The following is a 27,882-nucleotide window of genomic DNA, read 5'->3' as shown; positions in this document are numbered from 1 at the left end:
CCTTGTCGTTTGAGGCAGAACACTACCACCGCCATGCATTTTGTAAAAACCAGGGGGCTGCGGACAGGCCAAAAGAGAGAATGGTGAATTGATAATGAGTCTGGTTTACTATAAACCTAAGGAATCTTCTGTGGCCATGGAAGATGGAGATATGAAAGTAGGCATCCTTCAAGTTGAGGGCAGTGTACCAGTCACCTGGATCCAGGGAAGGGATAATGGAGGCCAGGGAGACCATGTGGAACCTCAGTTTATTGAGATATCTGTTGAGGCGACGCATGTCCAGGATGAGGCGAAGACCCCCTTTGGGATTAGAAAAAATATAGGGAGTAAAACCCCTTCCCTCTCAAGTTTTGAGGCACCTCTTCCACAGACCCAGCCCATTTGAGGGTTTGCATCTCCTGGGCTAGGAGTTGCTCATGAGAAGGGTCCCTGAAGATGGACAGAGATGGAGGATGGAGGATGGAAGGCAGGAATAGATGAAAACTGAAGGGTATAACCATTCACCACTATTATTTAGTACCCAGCTGTCCAATGTAATGAGGAACCATACCAGGCTGAAATGGGAAAATCAGTCCAAAAACAACAGGGAAGAGGAGGAAGACGCCTGTACCAGAGGAGGGGCTTCTTCTCTTCTTTAGCCTTCATGGGGCCCACATCTTGTGTATCGGTACCAGAGTCAGGGTCCAGTGCCAAGCAGTGTGGGAGTCCGCCTCTCAGAAGCAATCGAGTATGACTGGTGGGACGACAGACCCTGTACCAGGGGAAACCCCCATGGGTTCCATCTGGCCAGTTACCAGCAGAGGGACCCACACGTAATATGGGTATTGGTGGCAGCTCTTGGGATGGGTTTAGGGCTTCACTTCAGAATCCGACGAAGAGTCCTCCCGAGGTGACCACGTGGGAGCGGTACCCCTCACTTCTGATGTTTGGTGGTGAGGGTCTGGGAATTGATGCCAGACCAGGAATGATCTCGTAAAAGTAAGGTCGGCTTACACCTGTAAGGTACTGAAGGTCCCAGGGCTGGGAAGGAACTCTGAGCACATTGCTCTCTCCCGGTCATGCTCATCATAGCTGGCGATTGTCTCATCAGAGTCGGTGGTACTAGGAGCAGCATTAAGTCCCTGGCTGCTGCAAAGCCCTTGGGGTAGAAGGCACCATAATTCCGCTGGTGCTGCGATGACTTCCTGGTGCCGGCAGGGGGTCCCGCACCAGACTCAACACCCCTCTGGGCGGAGTTGATGGTGCCACCTTGGGACATGGGATTGAGGAGTGACCCAACACAGGTCACACTCTACTGCCTTCCACTTCTTTTCCTTTCTTCAGCACCGGAGAGCAAACTCTCTCAGAGCACTGCTTTTTGTGTTTTTTCCTCAGCACCAGAGATGGAGAACCATGCCAGGAAATGCACAGTGCCAAAGGGGCGCTTCGCACCAAGGCTGAAGTGCTCAGAGCACTTGTCTAAAAGCAGTTTCCATGAGGATAGCCCTCAGTCTAACCTCTTTGCCTTTCTTTGAATAAGGCTTAAAGTCCCAACAAATCTGACATTAATCTTAAGTAAGCCTCTCCCAGACACTTCAGACAACTGGAGTGTGGGTCACTCACAGGCATAGGCTTGCCACAGGAGGCACAAGGTTTGAAGCCCTGGGCATGCCCGGAACCAGGGGAGAAGGGAACCCCTCTATGATAAAGGAGGGGATCTAACTATCTACACAAGTACTATTCACAATATTTACACTACAATTATACTAAGAATATAATACACTAAGATACAGAGAAGAAAACCACTGGAAAATGCCTTGCCAAAGCAAGAAGAGTTGTTCCAATAACCGTCATGGACGGCAAAAAGGAACTCAGGAGGTGTGGGGCTGGCAGTACCCCTTATATCAGCGTATAAGCTTGCAGCACCAGAGGGCACTAGAGCTGGCCCAGCAGATACCAGTGAGAAAAATCTCTGGCAATGGTGCACGCAGTGCATTCACACCTAACATGGAATGGACATGAGCAAGCACTTGAAGAAGAGACTTAGTTTGCTAACAGTTAAGATTTTTAAGTGCTGGTCCAAGAAACAAATGGTTAGACATATTTAAAAACAAAAAACTCACATTAAAAAACAGGAGTCCGCTAAGATTAACTTCAACATTCTGTCACCATACCTAACACATTATCCTTTAACTCATGGACTTGTGTTGGAATTCTCTGTCATTTTTTATTGCCTCTAATGAGGTGGTCTTCCTCCATACATTTGGTAACTTTTTAAAAATATATATTATAATTTAGGTTTTTTGTTTCTACTGGTGACTCACATCTGCACAGTACCTCAATATTGGTGCACATAACATTCATTCCACACATGGATGAAAAAAATTAAAGGGAACATTGCTCGTATGGCATCCAACTGTGCCCCGATAAATTCCAGGTGTTGCACCAGCGTTAGCGTAGATTTTTCCAGGTTTATGTGAAGGCCGAGGCTTGAGAAAGGGTCCACTGTCATTTGTGTGGCGTTAAGGGAATCTGTTTCAGATGGCGCCTTGATGAGACAGTCGTCCAAGTATGGAAATATGATGACTACTTCTTTACATAGTTTGGCAGCCACTACCACGAGGACTTCGGAGAACTCCTGAGCGGCTGTAGAAAGTCTGAAGAGCAGTACTTTTTATTGATAGTGATCAGTTTCCATGATGAATCTGAGGAACTGTCTGTGGGCAGGATGTATTGCAATATGCAAATACGGTGTCTTGGAGGTTGAGGACCGAGAACCAGTCCCACTGTTCTAGTGCTGGGATAATGGTGGAGAGGGTAACCATCTTGAAGTGTCGCAGTTTGACAAACTTGTTTAGGTTTCGAAGGTCTAGGATTGGTCTCCACCAGACAGATTTATATGGATCTGAAAATAATGGGAGTGAAAACCCTTCCCTGAGCTGGGGCCAGCTCTATCACTCCCAATTGTAGAAGGTGGTTTATTTCTTGTAGAATGCATTCATGAGAAGCGTCTCTGAAGAGGGATGGGGAGGGAGGATGGTTTGGTGGGATAGATAGGAATGGGATGGAGTATCCTTCCTTGACTATCTCTAGAACGCACTAGTCAGAGATAATCAGCTGCCATGATAGAAAGAAGGGGCTAAATGGTCACCACACTGGTGCGATGTTGGAGATGGTTGTTGTAACTGGAACAGGGGGAGGCTTCTCGGGGGCCTCGACCACACCTTCAAAATTGTTGTTTGGCTGAAGGCGTGAGAGAGGTAGCTCCTTGAGGAGTCACATGTCTGCATTTGGTAGGAGGCTTCTGTCGAAGGCACTGGGTGTCGTACTTTCGATGAGGAGTGAAATGGTAGTTGGGATTGCGGGGGAGGTTGATATTTCTGTTTGTCTCTTTGGCTCTGGTATATAAATGCTGAGAGAGCAGAGAGTTGCCCGAGTCTCCTTCAGGGAGTTTAGGGATTTATCAGAGCACTCCGCAAATAATTTTTGGCCCTCAAAGGGTAGGTCCTCAACAGTGGTTTGTACCACCTTAGGGATGCCTGAGAGGTGCAGCCAGGATGCCCATCTCATGATCATGGCAGTTGTGATGGAACGGGCAGCAGTATCCATGGAATACAAGGAAGCTTGCAAAGCTGCAAGGATGAAGAGGTGTGCCTCAGATACAAGTGCCTGAAGCTGCTCCTTTTTGTCATCAGGAAGGTCTTGGCAGAGTTCCGATATTTTTGGATAAATGACAGTTGTATTTGGCCATGAGCGCCTCATAGGTTGGATATGAGGAATTGGAGCATAGTGGATGAATAAGCCTTGCGACCTAATAGGTCTAATCGCGTCCAAGACCTGTCATAAGGGGTGAATCTAAGTTATTGGCATCCCTTTTCATGCACAGCATTGACAACTAAAAAAATTGGAGTAGGGAGAGAGAAAAGAAATTCCATGTCCTTAGCAGGGACATAATTATTTTTGTCTGCCCGCTTCCACATTGCTGGGATGGATGCTGGGGTCTGCCAGAGCACCTTGGTGGGGTCAAAAAGGGCCTCATTGACCAGGAGGGCTATTTTGGAGGATAAGGATGCATGCAGAATGTTGAACAGTTTATGCTGCTCTTTCCCTTCCTCCAAAGGAATCTCGAGGGAGTCTGCTTTCCTGTGAAACAGCTCCTGGAAGTGTTTAATATCATCAGCTTATGTAGGTATGACCCTCAGTAGATCAGAAGTGACTACACGGCTCTGTGAGTAAGGGTGAGGGAGTTGGCAGTGCAGGGGTGTTCTCTTCAGTCCTTCTTGTCAAGGGTAGGGGATTCGGCAGAGACAGATGCATCCTGGAGGTGAATGCCTGGCTGTGAGGATGGTGTTGCCAGGAGGGCTTCAGGATTCCTTGACCATGGGATGCTGTTCCAGAAAGAAGGACTGCTAAACTAAGATGGGGTCCACCTATCGAGGAAGGGGAAGAGCATATTTGATTACAGACTGGCTAACCTAGTGAGGAGGGCTTTAAAGTAGGTTCAACGGGGGCAGGTGACCAAAGCACATAGGAAAGTCAAAAAACTGGAAGAAGGGTCGGAATCTGGGGGGAGCATGGGCTGTTATAGCAGAAATAAGGGAGAGACAAGACAGAACTGGGGTGAGAGGGGGAGGGAAGGAGAAATCAAATCATAGATTCGTAGACATTAAGGTCAGAAGGGACCACTATGATCATCTAGTCTAACCTCCTGGACAATGCAGGCCACAGAATCTCACCCACCCACTCCTGCAATAAACCTCTCACCTACATCTGAGCTACTGAAGTCCTCAAATCATGGTTTAAAGACTTCAAGGGGCAGAGAATCCTCCAGCAAGTGACCCCTGCCCCATGCTACAGAGGAAGGCGAAAAACCTCCAGGGCCTCTTCCAATCTGCCCTGGAGGAAAATTCCTTCCCGACCCCAAATATGGCGATCAGCTGAACCCTGAGCACGTGGGCAAGATACACCAGCCAGAGACCCAGGAAAGAATTCTCTGTAGTAACTCAGATCCCACCCCATCTAACATCCCATCACAGGCCATTGGGCCTATTTACCATGAATAGTTAAAGATCAATTAATTGCCAAAATCATGTTATCCCATCATACCATCTCCTCCATAAACTTATCGAGTTTAATCTTGAAGCCAGATAGGTCTTTTACCCCCACTGCTTCCCTTGGAAGGCTGTTCCAGAACTTCCCTCCTCTGATGGTTGGAAACCTTCATCTAATTTCAAGTCTAAACTTCCCGATGGCCAGTTTATATCCATTTATTCTTATGTCCACATTGGTACTGAGCTTAAATAATTCCTCTCCCTCTCCGGTATTTATCCCTCGGATATATTTATAGAGAGCAATCATCTCTCCCCTCCACATTCTTTTGGTTAGGCTAAACAAGCCAAGCTCCTTGAGTCTCCTTTCATAAGACAGGTTTTCCATTCCTCAGATCATCCTCCTCTGTACCTGTTCAAGTTTGAATTCATCCCTCTTAAACATGGGAGACCAAAACTGCACACAGTATTCCAGATGAGGTCTCACCAGTGCCTTGTATAACGGTACTAAAACTCCTTATCTCTATTGGAAATACCTCACCTGATGCATCCCAAGACAGCATTAGCTTTTTTCACGGCCATATCACATTGGCGGCTCATAGTCATCCTGTGGTCAACCAATACTCCAAGGTCCTTCTCCTCCTCCAATTTCCAATTGATGTGTCCCCAGCTTATAACTAAAATTCTTGTTATTAATCCCTAAATGCATGACCTTACACTTCTCACTATTAAATTAGTATCTTAAATCTCTCTATACTAATGCAAGAAGTATGGGGAATAAGCAGAAAGAACTCGAAATTCTAGTAAATAAACATAACTATGACAGATGGCATCACGGAGACTTGGTGGGATAATATGTATGACTGGAATATTGGTATAGAAGGATACAGCTTGCTCAGGAAAGACGGGCAGGGAAAAAAGGGAGGAGGTGTTGCCTTATACATCAAAAATGTATACACTCGGACTAAGGTTGAGATAGAAATAAGAGACAGACTTGTTGAAAGTCTCTGGGTAAGGATAAAGGGGGTAAAAAAAAACAAGGGTGATGTCATGGTCGGGGTCTACTACAGACCACCAAACCAGGAAGAAGAGGTGGATGAAGTTTTTTTTAAAACAACTAACAAAATCATCCAAAGCACAGGACTTGGTGGTGATGGGGGGGGACTTCAACTACCCAGACATCTGTTGAGGAAACAACACAGCAGGGCACAGATTATCCAACAAGTTCTTAGAATGTATTGGAGACAATTTTTTATTTCAGAAGGTGGAGAAAGCTACTTGGGGGGGAGGCTGTTCTAGATTTGATTTTGACAAATAGGGAGGAACCGGTTGCGAATTTGAAAGTGGAAGGCAACTTGGGTGAAAGTGATCATGAAATGGTAGAGTTCATGATTCTAAGGAATGGTAGGAGGGAGAACAGCAGAATAAAGACAATGGATTTCAAGAAGGCAGACTTTAGTAAACTCAGGGAGTCGGTAGGTAAAATCCCACAGGAAGCAAGTCTAAGGGGAAAAACAACTGAAGACAGCTGGCAGTTTTTCTAAGAGACATTATTAAGGGCACAAGAGCAAACTATCCCACAGCGTAGGAAAGATAGGAAGTATGGCAAGAGATCACCCTGGCTTAACCAGGAGATCTTCAATGATCTAAAATTCAAAAGAGAGTCCTACAAGAAGTGAAAACTCGGTCAATTTACAAAGGATGAATATAAACAAACAACACAAGTATGTAGGGACAAAATGAGATCAAACTAGCTAGGGATATAAAAGGAAACAAGAAAACATTCTACAAATACATGAGAAGTAAGAGGAAGACCAAGGACATAGTAGGCCCGTTATTCATTGAGGAGGGGGAAGACAACAACAGAAAATGTGGAAATGGCAGAGGTGCTTAATGACTTCTTTGTTTCGGTTTTCACCAAGAAGGTTGGTGGTGTTTGGACATCTAACATAGTGAATGCCAGTGAAAATGAGGTAGGATCAGAGTCTAATATAGGAGAAGAACAAGGCAAAAATTACTTAGACAAGTTAGAGGTCTTCAAATCACCAGGGCCTGATGAAATGCATCTCAGAATACTCAAGGAGCTGACTGAGGAGATATCTGAGCCATTAGCAATTATCTTTGAAAAGTCATGGAAGACGGGATGCATTCCAGAAGACTGGAAAAGGGCAAATATACCACCCATCAATAAAAAGGGAAATAAGGATAACCTGGGGAATTTCAGACCAGCGAGCTAAACTTCTGTCCCCGGAAAGATAATGGACCAAATAATTAAGCAATCAATTTACAAACACCTAGAAGATAATAAGGTGATAAATAACAGCATGGACTTGTCAAGAAAAAATTGTGTCAAACCAACCTGATAGCTTTCTTTGACAGGGTAACAAGCCTTGTGGATAGTGGGGAAGCAGTAGATGTGGTATATCTTGACTTTAGTAAGGCTTTTGATACTGTGTCACATGACCTTCTCATAAACAAACTAGGGAAATGCAACCTAGATGGAGGTGCATAACTGGTTGGAAAATAGTCTCCAGAGAGTAGTTATCAGTGGTTCAGAGTCATGCTGGAAGGGTATAACGAGTGGGGTACCGCAGAGATCGGTTCTGGGTCAGGCTCTGTTCAATAACTTCATCAATGATTTAGATAATGGCATAGAGAGTACACGTATAAAGTTTGCAGATGATACAAAGCTGAGAGGGGTTGCAAGTGCTTTGGAGGATAGGATTAAAATTCAAAATGGTCTGGACAAACTGGAGAGATGTTGAAATCATTAGGATGAAATTCAATATGGACAAACGCAAAATAATCCACTTAGGAAGGAACAATCAGTTGCACACATACAAAATGGGAAATGACTGCCTAGGAAGGAGTACTGTGGAAAGGGATCTGGGGGTCATAGTGGATCACAAGCTAAATATGAGTTAACAGTGTAATGCTATTGCAAAAAAAGCAAACATCATTCTGGGATGTATTAGCAGGAGTACTGTAAGCAAGACATGAGAAGTAATTCTTCTGCTCTAATCCGAGCTGATTAAGCCTCAACTGGAGTATTGTGTCCAGTTCTGGGCACCACATTTCAGGAAACATGTGGACAAATTGGAGAAAGTCCAGAGAAGAGCAATAAAAACTATTAAAGATCTAGAAAATGTGACTTATGAGGGAAGATTGAAAAAAAATTGGGTTTGTTTAGTCTGGAAAAGAAAAGAGAGGCGACATGATACAAGTTTTCAAGTACATAAAAGGTTGTTACAAGGAGGAGGGAGAAAAATTGTTCTTCTTAACCTCTGAGGATAGGACAAGAAACAATAGGCTTAAATTGCAGCAAGGGCGGTTTAGGTTGGACAGTAGGAAAAACTTCCAACTGTCAGAGTGATTAAGCACTGGAATAAATTGTCTAGGCAGGTTGTGGAATCTCCATCACTGGGGATTTTTAAGAGCAGGTTGGACAAACACCTGTCAGGGATGGCCTAGATAATACTTAGCCCTGCCTTGAATGCAGGGGACTGGACTTGATGACCTCTCTAGATCCCTTCCAGTTCTATGATTCTATGATAGCCTCATGGGAGGAAGAGGACGAGCAATCACGTGGTGGCGTAATCTCCTTGTCTGGTTCTCCTTCCTCATCCGCTATGCCGAGTGATTCAGTCTCCGGTGGTCGAGAAACCGATGGGGAAGGCGAATGTGTAGGCCTCTGGCTTTGTTCTATGGGAGGCTTTCCAAACTGCGATCTGTACATGGCCCATGGATCCCAGTATGGCCAATGTGGAGGGAATGGCATATGGGGTTGCATTCAGGGTGGTCCGTACCAGGGCCCTGCATCCGTTGGAGGTCACGGATAGTGAGGATGTACAGATGACGTGCTTTGTGCCTGCTTTGAATGTAATGGGGGTCAGGGTAGTCCTCCTCCTCTTTCTCCTCACTGGGGTAGGGTGGTGCAGTCCTCTGAGGGGAACGGGAGCCACGCTGTGACTCGGAGAAGATAAAGGAGGCTGAGGAAGCTTGTCTGAGTACTGGAGATTCATGCAGATCAGATACAAGCAGGTTCTTAGGGTATCTGAACTCCTGAGGAAGAGGGAGGATCATCACTGGTATGGGTGGATGTATTCGTGCCGAGGGAGAGGTGCATTATCTTGAGCAACCAGCAGACAGAGTCAAGGACTTGCTTGATGCCAAGAGTGTGCTCAGTGCCAAGGGTGCAGTTGGTGCCAGAAGGCACACTAATGCTGAGCGCTTGGCTGGTGCTGTGTGTTTTATGAGTGTCGAAATCAATGTTGGCACCAGTACAACTGCTAGTGGTTTCATCAGTGCCGTGGCACCCAAAGTTGATCTGGGTGGGGTGGTAAGCAACATTTTTGAGGATCTTGCAGCCCTGGAAGTCTGCCCATTAAAGTCTTTAGACCTTTCCTTAGCCCTGGTATCGGAGGTACTGGTACAGTCCCTGGAGTTATGTCCCATCCCCGAAGACATGGAGGCTCCCAACCTTGAAGGGGATGGTGTTCTGGTGGGCAATGCCTTGGAGAGAGCCAGTTCCTTCCCGTCAGCATGGGGAAGAGATTTTCTCTTAGATGGATGCAGCAAGTGAGGGTCGGTGGACGACCTAGCAGATCATGAGAGCCTCATGGGGGAAGTGGCCATGCCAGGGGCCAATGCTGGACGCAACGATCTCTCTCTGAGGAGAAGTCGTAGCCGAATGTCTCTGTCTTTTCTGGCTCTGGCAGTCAGGTTGTGGCAATGGGTACACTTCTGTGAGATGTATTCCTCTCCCAGGCAATGGGTGCATTGTGGATGACCATCAATTTCTGGGAGGGCATCCTGGCAGGAAAAACAACTCTTAAACCTGGAGATCCGGGCATAAAGGTGAGGGAGAGAGCTTCCCAGTCAGGAAGAGCAGGAAGGGGGAAAACAAAGCCCTAAGTTATGAGCTAACGGGGAGGGTAAGAGGAAGGAAAACGAAGTGTGTTTTGTTTTTCTTCTTTCTTGGGAAAGGATGAGAAAAGGAACAAACTAACTACTAAAACTACACTAAAACTAATAGATAAGGCACTGCCTAATAACTGAAAGGAGAAGCGGGCTCTGCTGCAGATTCTGCTGCAGATCAAAGATGGCAGAGAAGGAACTGGGGGGCGGTTGGACTGCACAGTGCTATATATACACCCATGCCGCTCACGGTGCAAGACGGGGAGGCACCCATGTGTGGTCCCACAGGCACTGCTGATCTCCAATCCCAGGTGGTGGGGGCCCTGCCATACCTATAGCGGAGCACCCATAGGGACATCACTTGAAGAAGAAGAGCAAGATTTATCACACTGAAGACAGCAGAATAAAAATCACTGTGCTAACATAGCCTGTAATTTCTGTAGTTATCTACAAGGATGTTATGCAATTTCCAACAGGAAGGAAAGTGGCATGGGAGATAATCTGGATGGGAGGTGTACATAAGACAGTTTCTGTTAAGATGTGGTCTACACCTAAGACCAAGAATGCCTCTCAACCATGCACATGACGAGAATAACTGGCAAGTACCAGACCACACTCCAAGCCAACACATGCCTGAAGTATGACAGGATCATAGGTCTGGCATGAACAATTCAAGTGATGCTCCTCAGGCAGTTATCTATTGCTAGGGGTGAAATATAGGAGCACTCTTGAAATGATTTTATATTACGGAAAGTCATGTTGTCACTCCATAATTAAGGCACAAGGAAGCCTATTGTTACAAGATTGATTGTAACTTTCATTCGAGAGGGTGGAAATCATTCTGCTCTGCACAGCTTTTTGAAATTTTAAACAGGTGAAAAACTCACCATGTATTAACTAGCAATTCCACTGAAAATAAAAAGTTGCTGGAAAATGATGTTTGAAGATCTTCATTATGGAAATCCAGTGTCAGATCTAGAGCTGATTCCAGGATGTTGAATACTAACAGCAAATTGATTTCTTGATCATTTTCTAGTTAATAAGTGTTTAATCTGATTCTGTGAAGGTTGATGGGAGGACAAGATTTTAACTATCCTCCCCATTTGTTATAACCTTTCAAATTTCAAGTGAATCTGAATAATAGTTTTCAGATTTAAGCATTAAGAATATAGTACAAAAAGGATTTTTTTTACATCAAGAGTATAACGTAATCAGATTTACAGCAATCAGAAAAAAGTTTACTGTTCCAATACTTTAACAGCATATTAACATCAACATACGTTAAATATTAAAACATTTCACCATGCAATTAATTATTTCTTCTATTTTGTGCACATAGGTGGTGGCAGTAATGAGCTGCCAAAATCTTAACAGGTTCCCTCCTCACCCCACGAGGGGGTCGTTGCCCACCCCCGCCCCCTGGGACTCCTGCCCCATTCAACCCCCTCCCCTGTCCCCTGACTGCCCCCCAGAACTGGGCAGGAGGGTCTCGTGGGCCACCGTAGTGGGTGCCCACCCCACCCCTAAGAGCCAGAGGCACCTGCCGGGGGGCGAGATGGGGAGTCCCGGCGGTGCTTACCTGGGGCAGCTCCCAGGAAGCATCCGGCAGGTCCCTCTGGCTCCTAGGGGCGGGGGAGCGGCCGCTCCCCCCACTCATCACATCAAAAGTGGCGCCGACTCCCTGGGTGCACCGCCCCGCTCTGCTTCTCCGCGCCCCCCCACCCCGGCTTCCCGCGAATCACGTGTTCAGAGGGAAGCCTGGGAGGATTGAGAAGCAGGCCGCAGCTTCCCACTCAGGCCGAGGGTGGCAGAGATGAGCTGGGGCGGGGAGCGGTTCCCCTGCGGGCCCCCCCTCCAGTTACCTGCTGCAGCGCGGGCAGCCCTCCTCGCGTCCCCCTCTGCGTGAGCTCACCTCCGCTCTGCCTCCCTGGGCCTGAGCCCAAAGCAACCGCTTGCTTCTCAGCCTGCCCCGGCTTCCCGCGCCAACAGCTGATTCGCGGGAAGCTTGGGGCGGGGGCAGAGAAGCGGCATGGGGCGGCGCGTTCAGGGGAGCAGGCGGAGGCGGAGGCGAGCTGGGGCCGGGGGTGGGGTGGGGAGCTGCTGGTGGGTGCTCTGCACCCACCAAATTATCCTCTTGGGTGCTCCAGGGCTGGAGCACCCATGGAGTTGGTGCCTAAGGCGCCACTTTGGGCCGGTTAAATTTAGAAGCCCTTTTAGAACCGGTTGTCCCTTGTGGAACAACCGGTTCTAAAAGGGCTTCTAAATTTAACAACCGGTGCGAACCGGCTCCAGCTCACCACTGGGTGGTGGTGGTTGTAGGGTGAGTCAAGCTCTAAGCTGCTGTTATATTTTTACCGGTATATGAAATACTTGTTTGGGTGGGGGAGGGAGAGAGAAATGACATAGTTTTAAAACAAAATAAGAGATAGGCTAAGTTTTGGGACTTGATATTAAAGAGTTAATAATAAAACATTCCCTAATTAAAGTGAAAAGTCTAAAATGGTGTCTGAAGGAGTTTTGGTTCCTGCTGTTACTTTTTAATCATAGAATCATAGAATATCAGGGTTGGAAGGGACCTCAGGAGGTCATCTAGTCCAACCCCCTGCTCAAAGCAGGATCAATCCCCAATTTTTGCCCCAGATCCCTAAATGTCCCCCTCAAGGATTGAACTCACAACCCTGGGTTTAGCAGAGCATATTTTAGATGACTAAACAAAACAAATTAAGAAAAATATTTCAGGTTTTTTCGGTGTTACTTTTTTGCATTTAACAGTGCCCGGGTACACGAGTTTCACTTTTGTTTCATGTACTAACATGAAAATATAACATTCATGCACACTACTCTGGAGGTGAGGGGTAGAGAGAACTCAACTGCATGTTCTTCCCTAGGCATTGAAGGAAAGGATAAAACAAAGCAGCAGCTGCTGTTTTAGTATGAATAGATGATCCTGTGGAATAAGGTTCAAACCAGAATGACCCCACCAATGGGGACTTTTACATCAATGGGATATGCTCCTTTAAGAGGGCACCCACCCTGACCCCTTCCCAGCCAGGACTTTTCCACCAGGTCAAGGCAGTGCAATTTGACCATGCAATGAAGGTAGTTTTTGTAACTCCAGGCATAAGAATCCTAGTGGGCTAAGAAGGGTGAGAGTGAGACGTTTCTTCTGGAAGCACAGAGTTACGTTTAAGGTTCATTGAGAGTGAAGGTGGCAGTCACTTTCTGAGGACACACTTTGTTATCTGCTTTCCCAATTTAAGTCTGAAGCTAGGGAGCTGGTCTGAAGGGGAAGGAGGGTGGCAGCAGCAGGATGAAAGGAGTTTTCATGGGGCTTGAGAGAAGCAGCAGCCATGTATGGGACAGGGAATTTCCTCCATGGAGCCAACAGAGCAGGGACAGTCAACAGAGAAGAAGAGACTACTTCCCTATATGGAATCTGGGCAGAGGGCAGCAGTAGTGAACAATTACTGACATTTGAGTTTTATTAATTATTATTTCCCTCATAGCCCAGCCTCTGGTGCTTCCCTCAATGAAGTCATCCCCGGTGCTTATCACAATGTTTAGAGGCATAAATTCAACATTATGTATTCACTTCTCGATTAAATCAGAGCAACTGACAGGCTATCAGGAGGCACCCTAAACTCTGTTATACAAAGTTTTAGTAACTGACAAAATGCTAAGAAAAACTATGGCAAATATGAATAAATCATATTCATATATAAATTGCTCCCCCCACCCTCCCCAATGAAACCCATTTCCAACATTTCCAAAACAGGATGGAAACTGGCCCAAAATCTGACAGCATGTTACTATAATATCACTGTTGCAAAGTCTTTTCTAGAATTATGATTACACAAATGACAGACTCCGAGCTATCAGTTTTAATCTTTATTTCCAGTTTATTTATACGTTACGAGAAACTCCACTCCAGTGGACATTTCAAAATGCTATACTAACAAAAATGGGTATAACTTTCACGGAAGAAACACAGCAATTATAACACCTTTGCTAGGTTTCTTCATTTTTCAGTCCATCAACTCTAATAAATTTGAACAGAAACAGAAGCACAGGTTACATTGCTGCGTAATGTATTTGCCAGCTACCTGCCATTGGCTATAGGGTTGTGTGCATCAGGAAGTTGCACTGGTTTAACAAACTGTTTTTTTAAACCTATCTAGTTCAACTGGCACAAAAGGCTGTTGGATACACTCATATTTTTGTTTAAGCGTGGCATATTCTGGTTTGGCTTAAGTCTATTTCTAACCGAGCTAAACTGAAATATGACACTCAAACCAAACAGGAGCATCCACACAGCTTTTTTTGGAACAGATTTAGTTATATCATTTTAATTCACACCTTAAGCTAAAGCAGCTTTCTTACATAGACACAGCCTATGATTTTCTGATGATAGACCTTCAGGAATGTTATAGTTATTCTGTGGGTTTGGAAGTCTTAGGTCTTTTGTGTGCTATACCTTCCACTAATTCTATTAGAGGTAGATAAGCACCTTACCTGAATAAAAAGTGTTGATTTTGGCAAGTTCCTTCTCACAGGTTTGGAAGAACTTCTCCTCAAACTTGGCAAAATACCTCTTCACCGTGTCCTCATCTGTGACTGTGAAACAAGAAGAAAAAGTTTATAGTAAGGGAATAAGGAAAGAGGGTGATGAAATCACCTGCCAATGTTAATTTCGGTCTCTCTTGGTGGCAAATGTGAAAATATTTCTCCAGAGAACAAGCCATCTTCCCTGTAATAATTGGCAGAATGTCAGGAAATATCAAATCCAAACACTCCTTGAGGGGACATAACCCTCACTTGACTGGAATGTTTTTTGTTCTCTCATTCCAAATCTTTGCTGCAATGGAGTTTAACAATGCCCAAAATCTAGCAGGGAGAGGAAGGAGGAAGATTAATCAAGATAAGTAATGACACACAAGGTGCAGCTACTGAGGGCACAAAGACATATCCCCTCAATTTCACTATTGAGTTCATCACTCTCGTGCCTAAACACTGCTGTAGGTTTCATGCACTCTCATTCCTGGTCCCTAAACCAACTTTCTGTACAGAAGCTGCACCTCTAGCAACAGATCAGATGAAAAGACTGCTCTTTTACTCTAGGAATTCAGGCTGAACTTTGTGTTAGCCCATAAAGGAAACAAATTTAAGGGTGAGTTAGAGGTCAACTGGTAAGATTCTGGTTTATAAATTTTTATTTGGCGCAAATTCAATCTAAACATGTATTACTGATTTCTTTGGTAAAAACAGTGAAGTAAGAAACAGGGCTCTAAAATATGGGACTTTTTGCAAATAGATAAGAAAAAAAGCCAACTGCCCAATAATCTTAGTGTAAACAATTCCTGTTCTATTTTACTTTACTTGCACTCTTACATATATTTGCCTAAAACTATTTTTGCTCCCCCATCAGTGCATAAGACACAAGTCTACTAATACAAACTTGTCCAAAGTGTTTAATAAAACACAGGGGTTATTCCCAAGTTTAGTGCATCTGAAAGCCTAGGCGCAGCAATCACAGAAGCAGTATGGTAAATGCTCTGTGGTTCATACTTTAAGTACTATATTCCTGTCACTGTTTTACCATTACAGTCCTCCATTTTTGAGGGGTCTAACTTCAGTTTGCATTGTGTTGGAATTGTATACAAGTTCTCAGCCCAGAAGAGATGCTGGTTTTACTTTTTAAAAAAAAAATAAAATTACCCAATTGAGCATTTCCATTTATACTGAGTCTGCAAAACACTAATTTGTGTTTAAAACAGAAGTCTCAGACTCTTACATAGAGGGCCAAATTAATTTTTTTGTTAGAATCCATGGGTTCTAACAGAATCACCCCTCCCCCTTCATATCTGTTAGAATCCCCACACCTTCATACCACCCAGAAATCTTGTGTCTCTAAAAATACTTTCCAGTCATGCAGGGAAAAGCAGTACTGTACCTTCCCCTTGCCTTCCAAAGACTTCCTCTTTACACTCCTAGTATTTTGCTACTTCTCTCCCCATCATATTTTCCCTCAATATGTTGCTCAACTTTTCCCATTCTCGGCAGATCTTTTTCTCTGGTTCACTCTGTTGTGCTGTTGCAGCAGACTTCCAAATAAAACTCGCACAATGTTTCATTTTGAAACCAAAGATTCAATTTCACTTTCACGTGACAGCTCAGTGGAGTCCTTCAAAACAATTCACTGTGGCCAGCCACATATTTCAGAGTCTGAGGTGAAGAGTTCCATGCTATGGAAATGACAGTACATAACTTCAAAGAAGCCATTTTAAGGACTCATTTATAAAACCTCTTCACATTTTGTATTGACATGTAGCAATAAGAAAGGAACAGTTTTGTCTCATCTCAGTCTCTCTGCAGTCTAAGGACTAGAAGAGGAAAACAAACCTTGAAAATAAAGCTGTGCTAAGAAATTCTAAAAATCATATAATCATGAAGGCAGGTCAGAATTTAGACACAAAACATGGTCGTGTCAAGTGAAAGGAAGGCTTTACAAATGCCGCAAAAAATATTTACTAATTATTAAACATTTTCCTTTAAACTCCATTTTACAGGCTTCTGACTGGAGTGGATGCCAGAGTCTTAAAAATCAGATTTTTTTTCTGGTAACAAACGGTTTCCTTTCAGTTCAGTTTCTCACTGCAGCTCAGTAATTTAGCTGCAATAATAGACTAATTCTGCCCAAGGCTATTCCATATTTATTGTTTTTGAAGCTGAACAGGACAAGGTTTTCTGCCATGTGAAAGCCATGATGCCAGAAGTTGCCCTTGGGTTAAGAAGCTCCATGACAACAGAAGCTGCTTTTACAAGGCACTATAGCTGCCAAAAAGGACCGGCAGCAACTTTCCTTTATGCTTTTTCTACATCCCTAATGGGTTTTTTGTTCTCGTCCCCATGGTGCCGCCATGAATCTGGTTGAAGATGAAACTCTGATCAGTATAACCACCTCTCAGTTGTATCCCACAGCTTTACAGAAAATTGTATGGATTTCCATGTTTCCAATTCAGAGAAAGTAAGTGGGAAAAGCCCTTCTCACTTGCAAAACCAAAAGTAAAAGAGAAACCTATGCAACTTCTGACACGCCTACACTTTTCAGTTTCTTGCACTTTGAGCTCAGACACCAGCTGAGAGATGAAAGCAGCATGATGGATATTAGTATACAAATTCCCTTCACATACATCAGGGGTGGCCAACCTGTGGCTATGGAGCCACATGCGGCTCTTCAGAAGTTAATATGTGGCTCCTTGTATAGGCACTGACTCCAGGGCTGGAGGTAGAGGTGCCAGCTTTCCAATGTGCCGGGGGGTGCTCACTGCTCAACCCCTGGATCTGTCACAGGCCCTGCCCCCACTCCACCCCTTCCTGCCCCCTCCCCTGAGCCTGCCATGCCCTCGCTCTTCCCCCTCCCCGAGCCTCCTGCATGCCATGAAACAGCTGATTGGGAGGTGCAGGGCGCGAGGGGGAGGGGTTGCTGGGGGGCGGGGAGGGGCTGGGAGCCGGGCAGAGCTGATGGGGCGCAGCTGACATATTACTGTGGCTCTTTGGCAATGTATATTGGTAAATTCTGGCTCCTTCTCCGGCTCAGGTTGGCCACCCTGACATACAAATGTACTGAAAATATTTTAACTCCGATAGTAAATGTAAGCAATTAGTTTAATGGCTTGTGTTCTGGCAGCTGTACTGTAATCATTGTAGCAACTAATTGTGAGAGAAGCAAACAGCTCTGCTCTATCAGATAGAGCCAGAAGAGTTCCCAGAAGTCACCTACTACAGGACAGGCCTAACAAAGAAAATAACAGAACGCCACTAGCCGTCACCTTCAGCCCCCAACTAAAACCCCTCCAACGCATTATTAAGGATCTACAACCTATCCTGAAGGATGACCCAACACTCTCACAAATCTTGGGAGACAGGCCAGTCCTTGCCTACAGACAGCCCCCCAACCTGAAGCAAATACTCACCAGCAACCATATACCACACAACAGAACCACTAACCCAGGAACCTATCCTTGCAACAAAGCCCGTTGCCAACTGTGCCCACATATCTATTCAGGGGACACCATCACAGGGCCTAATAACATCAGCCACACTATCAGAGGCTCGTTCACCTGCACATCCACCAATGTGATATATGCCATCATGTGCCAGCAATGCCCCTCTGCCATGTACATTGGTCAAACTGGACAGTCTCTACGTAAAAGAATAAATGGACACAAATCAGATGTCAAGAATTATAACATTCATAAACCAGTCGGAGAACACTTCAATCTCTCTGGTCACGCGATTACAGATATGAAAGTGGCGATATTACAACAAAAAAACTTCAAATCCAGACTCCAGCAAGAAACTGTTGAATTGGAATTCATTTGCAAATTGGATACAATTAACTTAGGCTTGAATAGAGACTGGGAGTGGCTAAGTCATTATGCAAGGTAACCTATTTCCCCTTGTTTTTTCCTACCCCCACCCCCCAGACATTCTTGTTAAACCCTGGATTTGTGCTGGAAATGGCCCACCTTGATTATCATAAACATTGTAAGGAGTGTGGTCACTTTAGATAAGCTATTACCAGCAGGAGAGTGGGTTTGTGTGTGGGGGGGGGGGGGGGTGAGAAAACCTGGATTTGTGCTGGAAATGGCCCAACTTGATTATCATACACATTGTAAGGAGAGCGATCACTTTAGATAAGTTATTACCAGCAGGAGAGTGGGGTGGGGGGAGGTATTTTTTCATGCTTTGTGTGCATAAAAACATCTTCTACACTTTCCACAGTATGCATCCGATGAAGTGAGCTGTAGCTCACGAAAGCTTATACTCAAATAAACTGGTTAGTCTCTAAAGTGCCACAAGTTCTCCTTTTCTTTTTGCGAATACAGACTAACACTGCTGTTACTCTGAAACCTGTCATTATGCTACACAAATATCTCCACGGTATTCTATATTTCTACTGCTTTTCTAATAGGTGTTTGCAACACAAAGAAGGGCAGGAGAGTCATTTTTGTAAGCTTTTAATGTTTGTTCGGGTTATTATATACACACTTTACACTCTGCAATATTTTTAAACTTAAGAGGATTATTGTTTAGCACCAATATGTTAAGTAAAGATATAAACATCTTAAGATTCAAGTAACGCAAACCACTAAAACTTTGCCTATGGTTACGATGTCATCAGAATCTATTGATATGTACATAGCCTAATAAGCTCAGTGTCCTGTACAATATTCTCCATAGGTTAGGTCCAAAGAGCAATCTATGCAAAAAAATTACTTCTGACACATTAAAGATAAAGGCAGAGGGAAGAAAAGTTTGTCCCAAAGACTGAAAAAAGAATACATTTCTCCACTTCCCCAGCCTGAATGGTCTCTAGGTAGAACAAATGCTTCCTCAAACCAGAAGTAACCCCTTTTTTCTCCTCCTAGTTTTGAACTGCCTTTAAAAAAAAAAAAAAAAAAAAATCTCCACATTCCTAGCTCCTAACATCAAATAGTGGTGCCCTGCAAATCTGTTGCAAAGGTCAAAAACTCATCTAATTTATGCTTGAAACGCAAACATTTTGTAATATCCCTGCCTCAGTAAATATGCAGGATACACACAGTCCAGTTTCATTTTATTATTTTGGTTTATTATAAAAATTTATTAATGTTCTTCATTTTAAGTTGCTAATTACTCAAATTGGAATCTCTCCCCATTCTTCCTTTTAAATGAACGTAAAAAGCAACAGGGATGATGCACACAGTTACCATGAGCCTTGAACCTGCTAATCACCACTGCAGAACCACTGGCTGGGTAGCAAATGAGCGTGGGGAGTTAGAGCACTTTCGGTTTCCAAGTAGAGCCCTGCATGGGACTATTTTAAATCCTGCTCCCACCCACTCCGCTATTATGGCGGCAGGTCCCGCAGGACCCTGGTCCTACTGCAGGGTTGTACACTAGTCCCACAGAGAGCTCTACGTCCAAGCACACTACAAAATGAAGAGTGCTTGAGAGCCTCAAAGCTGCTGCCTTTGAAGCAGCCTTGCTCTGTACAATTAGCCATATTTCAAAACCAGAGATGCACCAGGTATCAAACCACGTTCCCTTCACACTAAGATGCACCAACCTTCCCTTCATACTAACAAAGTAACCACAAGACATCATAGCAATAGCTGAAAAATATTAAATATCACTTAAGATGGGAATCAAATAGCAAGTCAGAAAAAACAATGAGTTTTGAAAAGGATATGAAAAGCCAGAGTCCTGCTCTTGGGAGGACTTCTGATGACATTCTTGCACATCTCAACCCAGCATAAACATGCTAGAATCTCCTGGAAAGTTCTGGATTGCGGATCTGAACTTTCCAAATATGATCTAACAATTTTAAGTTCAACTTTTGGGCAAAAATTAGAGCGTATCCCTCAATACAGATCTTATGAATTCACAATATGATCACAAACTGACAGCTACTTCTTTATAAATGGTTTACACAGCACATTCAAGGCAAAGCATAATGAAAATCCATCACAGCATAAAGACTGGGTAATCTTTTTCTGAAAGTTGTATCTATTGGTATTTTCTATGCCTTTCCAGATCACAAATGAAAGTAGTGAAATCTGATGGGTAGCACAGATCATCTTAGCCCACAACCTAAGTCAGCTCTACCCATTACTTTAATACACATGGGATTACCATATTAAAATTGTACAAGAAACAAAGAGGAAAAGCTAAAAAAAGCAGAGCACAGACATGCTCCAGAATGAATACTGTAGCTCGGTGCAACACAAGCTCTCGGTTGACACAGGGAATTTATAACACTATAACCCGTTTCATGCAGCCTCAGCATTAACAAATTCAGATGCACTATATATGAAACATGCTGGAAAGGACAGAGTTTGGAACCTCACAAGTGTATGTTCTTTCTTCTTTAATTTGTCTATTTTCCCTTGAATACCTTCACACCACCACAAGAAAGCTCCCCTTAAATACCCTAAAAACAATTCAACTTAAGCAAATTTCAAAAATACTATTTGCCTTTTTATCCCCAAAGGGCCCCAGAAGAATAAACCTGAACAGTCATTTTTTGGAACTATATTGACAGGGTGTGACGGGTTCCCCCCGGGGTACCACCTACAATTGGGGTACCACTGAGCCCTCTGACCCACCAGCCTGGGCGCCCTCTCACACTGGGGTGCTATGACAAGCTGCAAACCTGCTCCCGGTCTTATGCTTCCTCCAGCATTAACATACGTAGGGACACACCCAGCTGCAGTTACATGTAGACTCTCTGACAAGCCACTGCATAAACCAACAATAGATGTAGCCCATAAGATTATTTTGCTAGCTGTTATATCCTACTAAACCAGCCAGCAGTATCAATTAATGTGTTTCTTTTTCTGAAATTAATCCATTTTATTCTTATACTTTATCAGTATTAATTCCTTGGAATTTAGGATGTGTTGAGGCATGTGTTTCCTAATAAGTTTTGTTGAAATGCAAGAAGCCTACCGGCCTGTAAAATCTGGTAAGATCTACTATATAGCAAAAAGTATAATCAGTTATGAATATGTCAGCATAAAAGATGGCAACCTTTGGCACAGATAAGAATGGTCCCTGAACTTTGGGGAACCAAAGGGAGGAACTACCACATCACATCACAGGTTTATCCAGCATCTACAACCAGTTGGTGACCGCAGGGTACACCACAACTTGGAGGTCACTAAAAGAGCCTAGGTTGGCAGTTTTGGAGTGAGATAATCCTTATTTATTTAGAAAGTCTCATCTTGTGCAGTATAGTATAACTACTCAACATTCCAGCACCATCGTGCAATTGGGCATGCCAGGAGTGAGGCTGGTCCTTCACCTCCTATTACCGGGTCCTCAAGGAAGGGTATGAGTATGTTAGATTAAGATACTTATAATAGAAATGTTACCACCACAAGTTTTGGAATTCTTTTACTGTTCTGCAGTTATAAGTTTCATAGCATTTATTATTCTTATGTTAATTTCAATAAAGTTTTTATTAATTTGGTATTGTCCTCAGTGTACATGCTCTTGCCAAGCACCCAGAGAGTCTTCCCCTGATATAGAACTCTCTGAGCTCTTGAACTCTGTACTCTGAATTGGATAAGAACCTATAAATCTTCTGGTTGGATGCGATCAGTGGCAAGCCATAACAGCTAATCCATCAAATTCAGGTCTACATAGGCTACAGCCAAAATATCCACTAGCTTTCCAGCTTAGGACCCCAGAGCTGTACCGTCCTGCCCTAGTCCATACCCCAACCAGTAAGAATTTATTATCCAATTCACCTCCCCCTCAATGTGGAGAGGAAATGCAATGACCCTGTATTAAACCAAGGTGAGATTTCCAAGGACTTCACTCCAAATTTACTGGATTAGATTAAAACATAAAATAAATTTATTAACTACAAAAGACAGATTAAGTGATAGCACACAGATTAAAGCAGATTACCTAGTAAATAAACAAAACTGCAAACTAACATTAAGGTACTAGAAAGATAGCATATGAATTAGCAAATTCTCACCCTGGCTGATGATACAAGCAGGCTGGCAGATTCTCAAGATAAAAGCTGCACTTGCTTTACAGCTTGGAATCCCCAGGTTTTTCATACACAGGCTAGAAATTCTGTTAGTCTGGGTCCAGCACTTCCCCCCAGTTCAGTCTTTGTTCCTCAGGTGTTTCCAGGAGTCTTTTTGTGTGGGGAGTGAAGAATCACAGCTGTCACTCCCTGCCTTATATAGCTTTAGCATATGGCGAGAACCTTTTGTCCCAAACTCAGTTTGTGGAAAAAACACTGATATCCCAAGACGAAGTGTAGAGTAATTTGGCCTGGTTACATGCCCTTCCATACCTTGCTGAGTCATAGCAGCCATTACTTACAGCTGTCTGAAACATTCACAGGAAGGTTAAGTTCTTCCAGGGTCCCTTGTCTTTGCTGATGGGCCATCAGCACTGTCTGGCTTCTTCACAGATGTACCAGAAAGGCTAGTTGTGGGTGTCACCCAGAGTAAGCAAGATTGAAATACAGCTACATAGTCAATAATCCTAATTTTAGATTAAAAATGATACATTCATACAAAATGATAATCATATTCAGCAATTCATAACTTTTCAAATGACACCTCACATGACCTGTCTTGCATAAAATGCATCATAATTATGCTATAATCATATTGTAATAATACCACTATGTCAAGAATATGGGGTGAAGTATCACACAGGGCCTAGGGAGTTATGACTTACTCTCCAAGTTAAGACAGATTTACCTATTTGTTGTTACATACTGTATGGAAAAGACAACCCAAAAGATATACTAGAAGGGAAAGACAGCTTCCTGATTATCAGATAACTATTATGACATCCATTGATACCTAGGGATATCCATAATGGTTAAACAAAATGTAATGTGAAGCACTTGTCTCCTGTATCTGGCCATCATATCTGTTAGCAACTACTTCCTCTAACACCCATACTATCTAAACATAAAACAATAAAAATGTGCATAACTGGAAGCCACCAACAAAGTGAGTCCTAAATAAGAAGGGAAATCTGGTACCTTGGTGTTCAGAAATCACAACAGTCACAATTCAGAGCAACTGCATGTGGTCAGTCCTCTACACAGGGTTTCTTCTGTGGCTACAGATTCATAACACGTTTTTCTTAGAACAAGCATGCCCATGAATAGGTCACGTTCTTCCAACCCTTCCCAAGAAAGATTGGGGCCTCCCTTGGACAGAAGGTCCTGTCTGTTTGCTGGATCAGAAAGCAGACCCCCTCAGGCTATTTATCTTAAAGTCCTTTCTTTGCCTGCGTCTATCTAGAGACTCCAGTTTGAACTAGTATATGCAAGCCCTTCCTGGGGTGGTACCTCTCTCAACAGGTGTTACAACCTGAGTGAATTTACCTAATCATCCCTCAGCTGTTCTAAATTCCTGGAGGACTGATCCCCCTCCCCATGGAATTACATACAATCCTTGGCCCACAATGAAACAAACTTTATACAGTAAAAACAACTAGGAGTCCGGTGGCACCTTAAAGACAAACAGATTTATTTGGGCAAAAGCTTTCGTGGGTAAAAAAACCCCTGTTTATGCCCAAATAAATCTGTTCAACTAGGAGTCCGGTGGCACCTTAAAGGCGTTTTTGTGGATACAGACTAACAAGGCTCCCCTCTGATACTTTATACAGGAAGATCTCCCAAAGACACTGCAGGAAATTGCCATATCTGACACACTGGGTACAATATAAAGACAAATAGAAAAGATTAAGGAAGGAAGGCAGGCAGGCCGCATAATGTTAAAATTCTTCCTTAAAAAAGGAAAAACAAAAGGTAATTCTTATTAGCTTAGCACTGAAAGCTGCTTTAAAAAGTTAGTATTAGCTGGCTGCAGTTGCCTGAATTAAGAATCGTAACAGTGTGTAGGAGAATGGGTTGCTTTGGTGCTGGCTCTATTCAAAATCTTCAATTACAACAGTTCTCTCATTGAAGCAGGCACTCAAAAGGGAACAAATGGACAACCACAATGTGCCCATTGCCAATCCCAATAGAGGCAGAGTGGGGATGTAAACTACTCCTTTGCCTGATCAAACAGATATGAAAAGAAGCGAAAAGATAGCTGGACTGGCAATTGCTTCAGAGCAGATAAGACATCTCTAAGCTTCTGAGAGTTTTCTTCCCCAGCTCCCAGACTAACTGGCCCCAGATTGGACGTTTTATTTGAACCTCATTAAATTGCTGTTTGGAAATAGAACAGTGAAGTTAAATTATAACTCTGACAATCTGCGGAATTCATTTTCTATCCTCAGTGCTTGTCCATTATACGGATGTGATGCTTAACATCTGCACAACATTGCCTTCCAAGTATTATTTATTATATTAATACTCCTGGTCAGGCCACTAATTGAGGGCCATGTGGTGCTTAAGACTCAAGGGACAGTTGAAGAAAAAAACCTATTTTGGGGCACGGGGGCGAGAAAAATAGATGAAAGAAATGTAATATGGTCAGGAATTTGTGTTGTACGTACTGGAAGTTTGCAGTGCAATGCTAAAATAGCATCAGGGAATCAAACTGCTAAACACATTATATAGTGATGGCACCCAGTGAAATTTTTTCAGTATCCAAACCAGCCTCTGAGTTCCATGTCTTTTCAAAGGGGAAAACAAATGGTGATTTATGTGCTTGTTAAAGGTGTTCTACTCACCTAAACTGAAGATGTTAGTGACACCACATTTTTAAGTGTTAACACACAGTCAACAAAAACCAGCTGAAAATTTTGTATATTTGCTATTACAACACACACCTTAGAATGATTTACCTAAATGAAAGACTAGAGAATTATTTTTTCAGTTTTTCTTTGTGCAATTGTCAGCACTTTAGGTTTTTCTAGAGTAGAGTTTGTGGTCCTGTTTAAACTCAAGTTAAAACAAAAATCAATTAACTGAAATTGAAACAGAACCAAAAGCTCTGGTATAGACATACCTTTTGTGTGTTGTTAATTTCACTGAATAACCAATAACACAGTGGACAGTTTCTCCACTCAGTGAGGCTCAGAACGGGATGGTACGTGGCACTCCAGCACCTGTCTCAAGCTGCTATCTTGTTCACCAGATCCTGAGCTTTAAAAATGAAAGTCATTAGCTGATATAGGTGCAAAAAATAAAAAGCTCAAAAAAGTGAACAAAGTTCAACTAATACAAAGATAGCTGTGTGAGCATGGAACAAGAGATGGGATAAATGTGACTTACCCCATTCATTTCAGAGAGGTATCAATTCAGATGGCCAGTGATGATAATAAAATGTCAGTACTGTTATTTTATTCCTTAAGGAAGAAAAGACGAGTATCACAGATCCGCAGTTTACTGAGAGTGACATCTCATTTTGGCACCACAGGTGAGAGGCATTTGGGAGACAAAAAACTTATTAATGGGGAGAGTGGGGGGAGTAAAGAGCCAAGCCCTATGACCGTAGCAGAGCCAATGTACATATTCAAGTCCCACTGAAGGGAAGCCAAGTAAGAATTCATGATCATACTTTACCATCTACACAACGTACTCCGAGCAGTGTTTCATTTTGGCAATTGACATGGTCAGTGATTTTGTAGGTAGAGCTTGGGAAAATACCACCACTTTCCCCACCCTTCCCCAGTTTGACCCTTGTACCACACAACAACAAGGAAAAGAAAAAACACTCATTAAAAAAAATAGGAAAATGGTGTTACTAAGCAGACGAAACTCTGGGAAAGGATAGTTCCCAATTTTTTAAAATTAACTAGCATTCAAATTGCAAGTGTCCCTTCACTAAATTCACCCTACCTCCCATTTTCTCTCAACCAGATGAAATGCATGTAAGTCCAACAGAAGCCACTCTTGATACAAGCCAATAATGTGTCAGTTACTATAACCTAATAAGTACCATGCTTCCTGACCTTTTAGCAGCGTGATATTTAAATATACGCTTCATAAAAATGAAAAGACATTCCAATCTTGTAGCTGATCCCCTTAGGATAGTCTTTCTAATCAATGACTGAAGAAATACCATAGATACTGGGAACTGCTGCAGCAAAACTCAAATATTCCAATGTTTAATATAATAGAGGTCACTCACTTTAAAAGTCACAAACAGTACTCCTCCTTTCCCTCTTCTTCCATCCCCCATACATTTACTAGGGAATTTTAACAAATGCTTTAGTCTATGGCATTATGACCTCTGCACATTAATACTGATTACATTTCAAAGAAACGATTCAATCAGATAAGAGAAACAATTTTTCAAAGTGATGATTTTCCTACTGCAGCTTTGAGTTGTATGTATGTGTATACACATATACTGACAAAATATGCATATGAAACCTTGGTTCAATTTTATAAAACCAAGAGTTTATTTTCATATTTCTGACAGGAGATTAAGCTTTATAATAAACTGCTGCTTGTACTCCTTTGGTCAGGACTTCCATTTTTAAAAAGTCTTATTTTCAGGGTTTTATTATTCGGCAATAAGAGCTCCCTACTAGCTGAAGCGGCGGAATCTCTGGCATGTTAAAATGAAACACAGGATAGAAAACCAATAAAGGTAATCACATTTTGATCTAGATGGATTGTGGTAAACAGAGTATTTATTTATTTTTTTAAGTGCTGTATGATGATTGTGGAGGAGACAGATGTTTTTCCTTCCACTATTATATTGGCAACATCCCATGCAACAGAGCAGTTCTAAGTCAATGTACCTGAACTGCCAGTAACTAAAAGCAGATTCCTTGTAGGAAGAAATATCTGACTATTTCTCTGAAGATACATCAGTTGGATTTAGGCTGAATTGACTGCTTCAGTGAGGAGAGGTTTTTTTCCCCCTTCTGGATACAACAAAGTGTTGGTGGTTGAGTTTTGGCCAGCTCTGGTCTTTGAGGTCCCAGGTGAACTGTGGCAAGATTGTCTTGTCACTCCACCCTGTCAGCAGGTGCTGCTCCCTTGCAGGGAGTAGAGAGTTAGATAATGCTCATTAGAAACAAACCTGAATAAAAGGGTGAAGGTAATAGTTCTTTCAGAGAGGGAGCAAGGATCTCAGACAACAGGGTCCTAAGGAAAGACTCCTAGGAACATAACGTAAGAACGGCCATACTGGGTCAGACCGAAGGTCCATCTAGCCTAATATCCTGTCTTCTGACAGTGGCCAATGCCTGGTGCCCCAGAGGAAATGAAGAGAACAGGAAATCAAGTGATCCTGTCAACCATTCCCAGCTTCTGGCAAACAGAGGCTAGGGACACCATCCCTGCCCATCCTGGCTAAGAGCCATTGAGTAATCAAGGATGTGGAAGAGGTCTTAAAACAGGTTTATTTCATCTGATCTACACTATAAGATTGGTGGAGGTGCTTGATCTTTTGATCGAGAGCACGCCAATTAGTGATGGGGTTGCCCTTCTATCTCAGTTTGC

General features: G+C 43.2%; 1 protein-coding gene across 2 annotated transcripts in view; it reads right to left on the bottom strand.

Moving 5' to 3' along the window:
• Positions 1–27,882, bottom strand: part of XPR1 (xenotropic and polytropic retrovirus receptor 1) — a 243,175-nt gene that overhangs the window by 84,975 nt on the left and 130,318 nt on the right. For both annotated transcript variants that reach the window (XM_037906239.2, XM_037906240.2), the window contains exon 3: positions 14,457–14,558. In XM_037906239.2, the coding sequence (XP_037762167.1) occupies positions 14,457–14,558 (102 nt within the window). The remainder of the gene's footprint in view (positions 1–14,456; positions 14,559–27,882) is intronic.

This window comes from Chelonia mydas, chromosome 8 (assembly GCF_015237465.2).
Source record: "Chelonia mydas isolate rCheMyd1 chromosome 8, rCheMyd1.pri.v2, whole genome shotgun sequence".
In the NCBI taxonomy this organism is placed as follows: Eukaryota; Metazoa; Chordata; order Testudines; family Cheloniidae; genus Chelonia; species Chelonia mydas.
Note: the sequence above shows the minus strand (reverse complement) of the source record. Positions and strands in the feature narration are given on the sequence as shown.